The sequence below is a fragment of the Lissotriton helveticus genome, chromosome 9, assembly GCF_964261635.1.
Source record: "Lissotriton helveticus chromosome 9, aLisHel1.1, whole genome shotgun sequence".
In the NCBI taxonomy this organism is placed as follows: domain Eukaryota; kingdom Metazoa; phylum Chordata; class Amphibia; order Caudata; family Salamandridae; genus Lissotriton; species Lissotriton helveticus.
The window spans coordinates 1245320261-1245333592 of NC_136070.1; the positions used below are offsets into that span (position 1 = coordinate 1245320261).

The window sequence follows — 13332 nt, forward strand, 5'->3', positions numbered from 1 at the left end:
TATTTCCTTTGTTTCCTGCCTTCACGATCGCTTATGTGCCCGCTTTGTCTATTAGGGTGTCCAGAACACTAACTGGAGCAATATAGAAATAGCTCCCTCCCGCAAGTTTTAATCCGGGCCAAGGCGTAAAAATCTATTGTGCATTATTTAGACTTTGGGGGGGTCCCCTTACACATGTCCACTTTAGCTTAATGACTTTCTTCAGTCCCCATTCCTTCTCTGCTTCGCAGATCTTGTCCAATTTGGGTGTGACACATACCTTCTATGTATGACCTTCACAGGCGGTTATTACAGCAGAGCAGCTCTTAAATCCATCTAAGCCACAATGTATAACCTCTTTCACCCATTACTACTATACATGGCCCAGCCGGCATCAGTTGTTGGAACACTCTCCTTCAAAACTAAGATGTGGCATTCTCATGGTGTTTTTTTTCTTGTCGGAGGTAGATGAGTGGCTATGTGAGCTACCTCACTAATTCTTTTGATTCTGTGCGCCTGAGGCTTCTTCCCACAGCAGTGTCAATTTTAGCATTCTTAATTTGTCATCCTACTATTACATCCTGCCTTTTTCTGCAGTCTCAGCCTATGGGCAACATTGGCATCATGGCAACTGTTATTCAGCTGCAGCAAGTCTCTCAATCAATCAGGAGTTTTTATAACGCTGCTGCTCACCCGTGAGGGTCTCAAGGTGCTGATTACTCTTTTCCAGTATCAATGGCATACAGATGATCCCATTGTTCCGAAATAACACACAGATGGCCTCTTTTTCAGTTTTAAGGGCGCTTTGCAAGTCACAAATGGAAGGTGAAGGGACTGAGAGGCATTTGGGAGGTACTGTGTGAACCATATCCATTACCAGTGTACAAAAGCCATTTTAAACCGCTATGGAAAGGTTCTCCAGTATGTGGCAAGATTAGCTAATGGCTACTAAATTGGGAATACCATGTAGACTATAATCCTAAACCAGATCATGCTTGATACTTTCACAATGTGGTAGGGGTTTTGCTGTGTTTTCCTAATGTCAAGGTACTGGAGATGGAGAAAAGAGAAATTAGTATATCTTTCTCCTGCTTGATGCATGCAAAGGCAGCTTCCAGGACACTTTACAAGTAATGGTTTTTCCCAGCCAAAGCGTGCTGGTCGAATGAAGCTGAGATTTTCCTCTTGTTTTGGGTTTAGATTTCCCATTTAGACAGATCACAACGCTGTTGATGTGTACTTTTTTTTGTTAGGTATGGCTGTCAGTCTTCTAATCACTTGGCAGTAGTTTATTTGGAATTTCTTCACCTTCATTATATTTATTGGCAGATTATTAGCTAGATTGAAATATTGATTTACAAATGCCAGGGGGAGCACCCATTTCCTGGATGCGTTTGACAGATGTAGAATGTGGCAGCGCTCCTTTTTCCATACTGTTATAAAATGTAAATCTCAATTTAGTGGCCGTAGCTGGATTATAAGCATTGATCAAAAATACTCTGGCTCTTCAAGCTGTATTGCACGGTTCTTTTTTTATGCCCCAAATGGTTAATCAAATGTTTTCCTCCTCCAGGTTACTACAAAACGGGCACAGGCATGGTGCTATAGCAAAAATAACATCCCCTATTTTGAAACCAGTGCCAAGGAAGCAATTAATGTTGAACAGGCTTTCCAAACCATTGCACGAAATGCACTTAAACAGGTAAGATCAATTCATCTGGGGGTAGTAGGCGTGTGACAAGGGTAACTGATTAGTTCTTGCTTAAAAAAAAGGGACCATGCCTTCCTTGTGAAAGTTAATGTATTGTAGAACATTCCATTTTTGTAAAATGTATTTCAATGTTCCTTAGCTGTGACCAGCACACAGAACACTTTGAGCTGAGGCTACATTTCTGACTTAAAAGAAAAATAACATTTATGACTTAATGAATAACTTTTTGAACACACTCTCCAGTCTTCGAGTACCAAAGATCTCTTAATACCAGCTATACTCTAGAGTCTATGATTTTTGTTATGTTCTTTCTTATTAGATGTAGGTTTGTGGTATTTCTTTAGTAATAACTTAGCAAGAAAGCAGTAAAGCGCTGTACAGTGTCAATGGCAAATATACTGCCAACAAGTGATTTGGGCAGTAGCTAGGTGCAGAAGTGTAGTATTACTGCATTTCATGTATTGGTAAGTACAAGAATGCTGAATTGGTGTGGTTGAGCTCGTGGGTGCTGGAGATAAATGTTTGGATGAGGTGCAGGCAGTGCTTGACAAATGTCAGAACACAAAGTGATTTCCAAGTAGGCTTGTTTATTGATTACTTTTTATGCTGTTGGTGGTGAATAGAGCCCCAACTTGCTCCAAGTAGAGGGTGAAGATGATGGGACAGGATGGAACCCTGGTGCATCTCTGTAAGTGATAGGAATGTTCTGGGACCTAGAGGGGACCCAGGTCATGGACAAGCTGGTTTTGGTTGGATAGGCAGGAGGAGAACCTTTGAAGGACATTGCTTGGGAATCGAATTCAGAACTTCAAAACTTCAGAGTGTTAATAAAACTGAGATGTCAGACTGCTGAGAGGTTCAGCAAGAACATGGAGCAGATGGTTGTATCCTGTGGTCAGGAGAGCATCATCTACAATATGTTGTGAAATTCTCCTGAAACATTATTTTTATCATTTTGTTTGCTATAACTAATCTAAAGCAGGGTTCTCCAAAGTCTCCTGGAACGCCAGATTCATGCCAGATTTTTAACAGAGCCCATTTACATTAATATAGTTATCTTAAAAATCTGGCTTAAGTCCGGCCCTCCAGAACAGACTTAAGAGCACTCTGATCTGAAAAGGCATATTTGCACAGTAGAGCTTTGTGTAGCTTATGCACGAGGGCTTTAGTTTCAGATGCACTAATGTGTGATAATGGGAGTTGGGGGGGGGGGAGGGGGAATAGGATTTTGTGGACTAGTATTGGGCTGCACCTTTCAAAGCTAGCCACCATAGGATAGGTTATATGCCAACCTGAGATAATCTAACACAATCAAGCTATAAAGCCTGCTGCTTCAGACACGTAGCTTATTTCTTAACTTGTTTGGCAAAGGTTGTCTTTCTCTGTGAACCTTTGTGCTTCAACTACAGATTAAAAAAATAAATTATGTATTCTGGCCTTTTCATTATCTTCTAGAACCTATTTGAATGTGAAGCTCAACTAGGAGCAGGAAGCATCCAAAGTCCTGTCTGCAATTGACGGATGCTCCCAGTTATGCAGAGCAATGTCGGAGACATTATACTGCTTACATTTGAAAGTCTGCCCATTAAAAAGTACTCCAACTCAACACAATGTGGCTATTTCCCTCCTGTACCAAACCTATTGATGGTTTGCTCCTGGTGGTTATCTTCTCTGTCTGCAGCACAACATGCACCTCAGAGCTCCGTGGTAGAACAAAATTAACTGAAAGCATACCTGCACAAAAGGAAGCGTAAATAGCCTACCCGTGAGACTTTTGGGCTCACCAGACATGTCCTTTGCCAAGGGGGAAAATAAGTTTGGTTTAACCAAAACAAGTAGGACTTTCCGACTCCAGACACTAGATGTCAGGATGTGCCACCATGTGAATCAAGAAGAGCTTCAGGTTGAAAGCCATTGTTACCGGTAAGTAACTGGTTTCTTCTGTTTTTATGTAGACTGGATCAAACACAGCTTTTTATCAAACTATGAGCTTATGAGAGTCTGTCCACATCTAGTGGATTGTCTGCTGTATTCATTTTTGCAGCTACTGCAGTTGTGATGAGAAACCTGAGCAAACTTTTTTCATGTTCAGACCCTAGAGCAGACACCATAATTGGGCAGCTTTCAAGAATCTTTGAATAAATTTACCAGATGCAGATGGCACGACGTGTTATTATACAATTCTTTTATAGATGCTGCTTATTGATTGGTGATGAGCATGCCACTCAATTCTAACATTAATGACTCTTCGAAGGTCACTTGATGCATAAGAAAATGTTACTTGCTTTTTATCTTCTGCATCCTAGAGATCTTCATTGAAATCCTAATGATTCTCCCAGGTCTCCATTGCAGTGATGGAACAAATATTTGCCTTTTAATAACCTTTTTGAAAAGAACTGAGGCAACTGCCAGCGTAAGGAATGCTGGCAGAATTAAGCTTATAGCTCCTTAAAACATCTGGGTACAATCTCAGCCTAGTTTACAGTTCTGCCTATATTGATGGATTTCCCTAATTTTCTTCTGGTTTTCTGTCTTTTTCACTAGGCAGCAAGTTATAATGTTGCTATGTGTAGTATTTCATATTTAATTGAAATACAAACCCTTAAAACATTTCGGAAAATGTTGCTTCTGCCTATGTTGTGACTTTGAGCATTTATAATGCTAGGCGTACATTTAGTAGTAATATTCTAACATTGCTCCCAACTCTAGCCACTCCAGCATCATGCACACAGCTCTTATCAATAGAAGCAGAATCTGTACTGCAGTGAAAAGCACACAGATGAGTGTAAATAGTGTAGTGCTTACCGTACGGTTCAGGTACTTCCAGCCCCATGTCCATCTGTGCCCGGTAAGCCTCGATACAAAAAAAAAACAAAAAAAAACACTGGAGTTATATCTCTGTGCCACTATACTGCTCTAACTATATGGAACTTGCTATCACTGTCAAACTTCTGGTTGACTAATGTGAAGGGCAAGTTTTTATCTTCTGCATAGGGTAAGTCTTCAAGTTTTATCTGTGGCATCAGTCTTAAGAAAACCTTCTCCTGCAGACAGGCAAAGTCTGCATTTAACTATTTGTGGTATTTCATGCTATGAACCTTCTTGTTCAGCCCTTGTGTTAAAAGGCTATTCTAAATATTAGGCAGATTGAAAATAAAGTATAGAGGGAACTGAATTGACGCATTTCCTCCATTCATAACTACAGAATGCAGTATAGTTTACTTTTGCCCATAAAACGGTCCACAGGGTTTTATTGCTTGCTGGTTTAATTGTCACCCACATCTATGAAACAGACTGTGCTGGGAGGAAAGTTAGGTCCCTAAAACTACAGTTTTTAAACTTTTTACCTTTCATAGATGCACATGCAACCCTCTCTTGGGCTTCCTTCCACAGTCATTGTATCTGTAAAGACCTGTATGTGGTCTCTAAGTGGATGGCTTAGGTTTTTCTACTTAATAGGCAGGTCTGAAGACGTGAGGAAGGGGCTGAATAGAATATTATATTACATTGATATTTTCAATAGAGCTGTGAAATGTTGCAGCGACTCGCGACCTTGCAAACGAGAAGAATTAACAGCACGTGAATCTATGTAAGCACATAACACTTGAGTACTGTGGTTGTAAGTATTAGTAACATTCTGCCAAAAGAACAGGGTGGCTAAGAAAAATGGTAAATCAAGTTTAAATGCTTAAGTTGACAAAAAATGCACCTAAAGGTTATTTTTTTTTATAAGAATGTAAATTTTTTTTAATGCATTTTTTAACCGTTAATTGTTGCATGGTTTTTCTTTTAGGAAACTGAGGTGGAGCTTTACAATGAATTCCCGGAACCCATCAAGCTAGACAAGAATGACCGAGCAAAAGCCTCCGCCGAGCCCTGCAGCTGCTGAGGACGTGGCACAAGCACTGTGCGCCACCGACTGATATCACACTTAGGCCTTCAAACACAAGCTCCTCTCCTGTACAAGAAACATCTTTCAGTCTCCAGCTGCCAAAACAAAAATGATAATCACATGCATACACAAACTTATGCCATGAAAAGAATAAGACCATTCCCTTCGCTGTTCCACGTGTCTTACACACCCATCTTCATCAAAAGACTTTATGGTAGCAGACGTGTTAGTTTAAATTAAAAGTAATTTAAAAGAAAACTTGTTGAAATTTAAACTGATTTCAGGTGTCCGATGGGAGAGAAGGAGAGCCCTGGTTTCTTTTTACAATTATTCTGTGTATAATAATTAACAAGTTGCATATACATTTTTTAATTGTCCATCTTGTGTCCCAGTGAAGGCTTCAACTGGAAAGGCTAATATCCCATAATTCGAGAACTCGATGACCTGTCCAGACAGGCTGAGTTTTGTATGTATCTCTGTTAATGCTTGTTACTTTTAACTAATCATTTCTTTTTACAGTATCCATTTATTATGTAATGCTTATTTAGGAAAGAAATCTTATAGTACATGTTAATATATGCAACCAATTAAATGTATAAATTAGTGTAAGAATTGATTTACTTGTTTAAGTACTGAAACACAGGTGTTTAGAAATGTACAAAGAACTATTATTCTGACTTGCATCGTGCTTGTACCGCAGACTTTGAAGTCCAGATAGAGGCAGTATTCTGTACAGTAGACACAAGAATTAAGGACAACTTTTTATTGAACACTTATCAGACCAGAACAGCTTTTTCCATTATTTGTGAGAAATGTCTGGATTACCTCTGAATTTCAAACAATGACTAGCAATTGACATATAGATGTGCACATTGGACTTAATTAAATTATACTGTTCTATACTCACCTCTGCATTAAACCTCAACACATTTATTCTGTGGTCACCCAGAAAAGCAAAGACCGTTGTATTGTGGGGTATGTTGTTTTTTTTTAATTAACTGCGGACAGTTGGAGGGGGACAAAGTCGTGGTTACCTCCTGTCTTGGATGTAGAATTCCCCTCAAGCCACTGGCAACACTTTAGAAAATACTTCCTGCCTACCCACCTAAACATACATAATGGACCTGAATCTGTTTTCGGTATGGAACCTTTAGCAGTTTAGTTCCCCCCCCACCTACTAGTCTGTTGCATTTGTAGTTTACTTCTTAGAGCACTTCTACATTTTTTTTCAGAGGTCTACAATCTAGTACAGTAGGTTGAATTCTTCTGTAAAGATGAAAATGATACCAATAAAGTTAAGAAAGAAAAGTCTCTTGTTTTATACCTATGTTACCAAAATAAATATATCCACAAATTTGAAAATATGAAATGAAATTTTGTAGGCTTAAAAAGAGAACTGTCACAGAAACTTCTGCTAAGATCAAATTCCTTCAGCAAAGCCCTTCGCAGGACTATCGAGGCAGCTCTTGTCCCAAATACAGGTCTTCAAAGTCAGAGCATAATGGTCTGCACTGGTGGCTGGACCCCTCCTGATGGGCTGCCTTATCAGCCCCCTGTAAGCTATAGCTACCGTGGTCATTGATGCTTCCTTGCTTGGCCGGAGTGCTCAAGGTCAACACAGTGGCATGGGGCCCCGAGATATGTCGGAGCAGTACCTGCAAAGGAACTGGTGCACGTGCTGCGCTTTCGCCTCCATTTTGACAACATAGTAACCTTAATCTTATTTGGGTAAATCTGTAAAATAAGGAAGACTAAACTCGAGATTTGGTATTCATGCTTAAGAGTGTGGAGTTTTTAATGCATCCTTTATATTTTTATTACAAATGAATGCAGACTTTGATATGGCATGTAAAAGATGATTACATGGTCAGCCGTTGTAAGAATAGAGAAGGGGGTGCGATTTTGAGGTTACAGGTGCATTGTGTTGAAATCCCAAAGAAATATGGTGTTATAATGGAAGCATCTTCCTACAGATTTCACACTATGAATAATTCTTACAAACTGGTCTCAAACGTTTACTGAGCAGTGACTCCCCAGCTGCACCGGGTGGCGCCACTTTGCTCCTACCATTAGTCTGCTTACAGACGTGAAGTTGCTGGGCTATATTGGGTTCAAGCCTCTGTGCTGTCTTCCCTATTTTCCATGCCTCGTCGACTTTCTCACTGGCAAAATTCTCAGCTTTTGACAGTAACTAAGTTAAATGTCTCCTCAAAGCACCTCTGACTTTGAGCGTTGCACTCTGTGCCACAAGGTGATGTCCATTCAGGTCCCCATGCAAGTATGTGGTTTCTGGGGTGTAGGCATGGCACTGCACCAAATGTCATTTGTGCTTCCATGCACTCAAAATTCATTAGAAAGCAAGAGGCTAAGCTTTGTTTAGCTAAGACCAGCAAGGAGTGCCCCCTCCACATAGACCACCCGTTTAATCAGACCGCCTCGCCAAATGTCACCTTCCGGCTAAAGATCTCCTAAGCGATCTTTCCATAAAAAATACAGTAGAAAGGAGAAATTCTATTTGCCCCCAGGAAAGTCTAATTCCAGGGACTTTGAATTTACATTCCCATTGCTGTACTCTTCCTAGATTATAGGAGAGTTCCTGTAGTATAGGTGCAGAGGCTGGATTCCCTGATCATTAGGCCAACACTGTGCTGGCAGGGACCCTTCGGTTAGCTATGCTGGATCTTATCAGGATGGCCCTACAACCGTTTGGGTTACTACCCAAGCAGGGTCTGCTCATGCAGGTTTGGTGACTGCAAGTTTAGGTACTGCCTAAGGCACTGCACAATCCTTTGTTCACAGCGTCCCTCTGCCCCAGCTCTGAAGGTGTTGTGATGCTGCCCATGGAGCTCGCTCTGGTCAGTGAGTTGAAGGAAGAAAGTATAATTTTGTTGCAAGGGGGAAAAGTCGGGGCTAACTTCAACAAAAACCTTGTGACTCTTCCCTGGGATCCAAATGTTTTGCGGTATAGAATGAATATTTTGTTCGGGGAGTAGGGGATGACTAATTTCTTTTTTTGGTAAGTGTTGTCGACCATTTGTTGGTTTCCCTTCCCTAGAACGTCAGACATCCACCCTAGTAATTCCATGGCGTGGTAACAATCTTATGATCTATTTTTTTCCTTTTGTTGTCGGTATGCAGTTTAGGCAGTCCTGAGACTGTTTGGATTAGTAGTTTTTTCAAATGATAAACTCTCCTGAACACCGCAGAATATGGATGAGGATTGCCAAGCACAATGGGTTGGACAACTCTGCAAAGACCACAAGGTTCTCAACCCCGTATCATGCGAATACTTCGAGCGCATACACTGTTCAGATTCTGCCTAGATGTCCCCACAAGTTGGAGCAGAAGGATAGTCACCAAACCGTTGGAGCGGTGCAACTCCCGCTGTGGAGTTTTGCAGCGTGAATCTTTCTGGATTCACTATGCTGTGCATTATTCCGCGGTCTTGTGGTTGGGTCCGGAATCGTAGTCTTGTTTTTTTTTTTTTTTTTTTTGTAGCCCAGGTGGGCGTCGGCGTCTCACCTCTTGGTGTATTTCCGGTGACGTCGGCACGCTTCCTGCGGAATCTCCCACTCTTGGGTGCAATCTTCAGATTCTTTTTTCCGCTGTTGGGTCTGGATCGTTCCCGAAAGGGCTCCTGACATTTTTGGAGAAAGAAGAAGAAAAATACGCTTTTTTGGACGAAAAGGATATTAAAGGACTACAGGAGACTACATCATCGGAGAGGACGACGAAGGAGAAGAACTTCTAGAACTTCGACATCCATCGGAGAATGCACGCTCATGGGGCCCCCTGAACGCATGAGATGGACAACACTCCTTTCAAATTCTGCCGTAACTGCCACCACGAGTACGCGCAGAAGGACCAGCACCCGGTTTGCAACCTTTGCCTACTGGTCGACCACAAAAGTGGCCTGCTCAGTCTTCACGCCGAAGACTCTTCGAGACAGGGTAGCCAACGCCAGCATGCAGTGCAAAGGCCAGCCACCGTCCCATCGGGACCTGGGGCTATCATCTGAAGAGGACAACGACGCCGCCGCTGAAGACTACGGCTACACGGTCGTAGAGACCAATAATACGAAGACTCCTTACAAGGTAGGAGACTCTACGGCCCCTAAACACCCGAGAGACACGGAGTCTCGGAAAAACGAGGGCAAGGCCTCGAAGACGCAGAAAACTTCGCCGCCCACAGCTACACCCAGGCCCAGTGGATCCTCTGAGAAGGAGTCCCCGGCACTGAGAGCTGGTGAACAGCAAAAGATGTCAAAACATGTCCCTGAAAATGAGCGTTCGACGCGGAGGGGAAAAAGACCCGAAGACCTCTTCGGCCCCGGCAAAGGACCGGAAAGCCAGCTCGGCACCGAAACCTTCGACGCCGATTGGCTCGGCGCAGAGCTATCCGCCGAAAAGACCGGCTGAACTATTCGACGCAGAACACACTGCCGAAATGGAGAAAAAGAAGAGACGGCTCGAGGCCGAGATGGAAAACATCCTGCAGCGAAAGAAAGAATTCGACGCCAGGATGAAAGACTTCATGATCCTGACCAAACCTAAGCCACAGGTAGTTGAGATAACGGAGGAGGAGGAGGAGGACTACGATGTCGAAGGACAGTCGGGGAGCGTCGAGGCATTCGACGAACAAGATGAGGAGGCCTCCTACGATTATGAAGGGGACGACGACCGCAGGACGCTCCTCGGGTCTGCATCCTCGGAGACTCAGGAGATAGGTTGGCAAGACGTCAACACTGACAGCCCGGAGGAGAACATCGAGACGTATCCCTCGAGGCCCTTGCCGCCTGATGACATTGGGGTCTACAACAGTCATCAGGAATGCTGCTGCAGTTTACAAAGTAAAACTCGATGAAGAGAAGCAGAAGGCAGACTTCCTTCTAGAAACACTGCTTCCCACTCAAACAAGGAGCCAGTACCTGCCCATGCTCGAGAGCGTCATGGCTCAGGGGAAAGAGGCTTTCAAGGAGCCTGCAACCTGCAAAGCAGTCACTCCCAGGACGGAGAAAAAGTATAAACATTCCTCCAAAGACCCACCCTACATTCAATGCATGGTCTCGACAGACTCCATCATCGCAGCCACGGCAAGGAAGAGGGCCAATGTGCCTACTACTTCTGGGCCACCTCCAGACAAGGAAAGCAAGAGGATGGACCTCGTGGGGAGAAGAATTTAACGGAATGCCGCAATGCCCTGGTGCATGGCGAATTCCAACGCGCTGCTCAACGGACACATGTACCAGATCATGGATGAGCTGGGCCAGTTAGTGAAGAACATGCCTCAGGAATTCAAGCAAAGAGCCGAACACCTGGTCGAGGAGGGGAAGAATGTGGCAAATTCTTGCCTCAAAACTGCCCTGAACAGAGTAGACACCTCCAGCAGACTCATGATGATGAGCATCACGGAAAGGAGACAAGTCTGGCTCAAGATTTCAGACTTCAAGCCGGAAGTGCAACACAGCATCCTGAACACCCCGTTCTACGGAGAGACGTTGTTTGGGGCCCCAGTTGATGAGATGCTAAGTCAACTGAAGAAGGATAACCAGACTGCAAGATCCATGGGGGCATTGCAGTTCAAAGGCACCCCGTCACGAAGACCTAACGGGAGGGGAGGAAACCAGCCAGGAACATCACACCAGGCGTTCCAACAAACCCACCAGGCAGACACCCAGACACAGCAGGGTCAACAAAAACAGTCCTGGCAGTATCAGCCAAAAGGCCAGTCCTTTCATGGGAGAGGAAATGGACGTGGACAGAATAAGCGAGGGGGACAACAACCCACCTCTTAGTGACTTAAGCAAGCTCCATGTGCCCACCCAAGCAAAAACTCCCAGGGCGGAGCACAAACAAAACAGACCGGAGTTACACGAACTAAACACCTGTGAGCATGTAAGACCAGTGGGAGGAAGACTAAAGCATTTCTTCCAGGAATGGAAGAGAATTACTTCAGACAAATGGGTTCTCAACATCATACAGTTCGGGTACTGCATAGAGTTAGAAGGGAAACCAACAAGCAGAAGACCACTAGCAAAGAAAGAGCTAGAGCGCCTTCAAGAAGAAGCAAAAGAGCTCCAACAGAAGCAGGCCATAGAACCAGTGCCTTACAGAGAAAGGAACAGGGGCGTGTACTCAACGTACTTCCTGGTACCAAAGGTAGACTAAACGATGAGACCCATCCTGGACCTAAGATTCTTGAACAAATTCATAAGAACGCAAAAGTTCAAAATGACCTCCCTGCAAGAGGTACTGCCTCAATTGCAAAGCGGGGACTTCATGGGCACTATAGACCTCAAGGATGCCTACCTGCACATCCCAATGAAGAGAGGGCATAAGCATCTGCTCAGATTCACCATCGGAGAAAACCACTACCAGTTAATAACCCTGGCGTTCGGCCTCAAATAGGCACTAAGGGTCTTCACAAAGTGCCTCGCAACAGTCGCAGCACACCTACGAAGGGGAAGGAATACATGTATAGCCTTACCTGGACGACTGGCTAATAAAGGCAAGCTCATACGAAACGTGCAAGCAGCACGCACAGAGTGACGAGCACGCTGATGAGCCTGGGTTTCTCAATCCACTGGAGGAAATCCTCATTGGAACCAGAACAAGTAAAAATCTTCCTGGGAGCACAGATCGACACCTTACAGAGCAAGGTGGTCCCCAGCGAGAAGAGCTCGAGAGCGCTGGTGGAGGAGACTCGGCTCTACTGGAAGGGGCAAGCTCGGACAGTGAGAACAGCGAGCAAGATCATGGGCATGATGGCATCATGCATACACCTAGTGCCAAATGTACGACTACACATGAGACCTTTACAGGAATGGCTACAGGAGCAATGGTCACAAGCTACAGGTCGTTGGGAGAAACTAGTGGTTGTAACGCACTCAGTGCAGAAAGAAATGGCATGGTGGAACATGGGGAACATAACAAGGGGACAGCCTCTGACGCCACCAACGCCAACTGTGACCATCACCACAGATGCATCCCAGAAGGGATGGGGCGCTCACATGGAGAAACTCTGAGTGAGAGGACTGTGGACACCAGCAGATGCGGTCAGACACATCAATTTCCTGGAGTTGAAGACCGTTTTCCTAGCGTTGAAAGCCTTCCAGACTAAGCTGTACAAGCAGAGTGTTGATCCAGACGGACAACACAACAGCGATGTTCTACATCAACAAGCAGGGTGGGACACAATCAGCCCTGCTTTCAAGTCTAGCGCAGGAGATATGGAGATGGGCTATCCCACTCAACATAGACTTGTTAGCCATACATCTACTAGGGAAGGACAATGTGGAGGCAGATTGGCTCAGCAGACAGACATTGGCATCCCATGAGTGGGAGCTCAATGCACAAGAAACAAGGAGGCTGTTCAACAGGTGGGGGACACCGTCGGTGGACCTATTTGCAACATGCGAAAAGCCGAAACTTCGCATCCAGGCAGCCCGGGGAATGCCCTATGGATAGACTGGTCCAGGACATTTGCTTATGCTTTCCCCTGATACCACTGATGCACAAGGTACTCAGCAAGTGCAGTACAGCAACATGACCCTGATACTGGTCGCACCGCAGTGGGCCAGGCAGACATGGTACTCGCAGATCATGGAGATGACAGTGTGCACCCCACAGATTCGGGAGAAGAAAGGACCTACTCTCCATGCAAAATGGAGAGGTGCTGCACCCAGAGCCAGAGAGCCTGAGAGCCTGAGCCTAGTAGCATGGCTCCTGAAGACATAGTTTGCGCATTTGAA

The 13332-nt window shown here is 44.3% G+C and overlaps 1 protein-coding gene across 1 annotated transcript in view; it reads left to right on the forward strand.

Annotated features, from left to right (window-relative positions):
- Nucleotides 1-6890, forward strand: part of RAB7A (RAB7A, member RAS oncogene family) — a 116195-nt gene extending 109305 nt beyond the window's left edge. Inside the window, exons 5-6 of the mRNA XM_078661770.1 lie at nucleotides 1553-1681; nucleotides 5484-6890. Of these exons, the coding sequence (XP_078517896.1) occupies nucleotides 1553-1681; nucleotides 5484-5579 (225 nt within the window). The 3' untranslated portion in view covers nucleotides 5580-6890. The remainder of the gene's footprint in view (nucleotides 1-1552; nucleotides 1682-5483) is intronic.
- Nucleotides 6891-13332: the final 6442 nt, after the last annotated feature.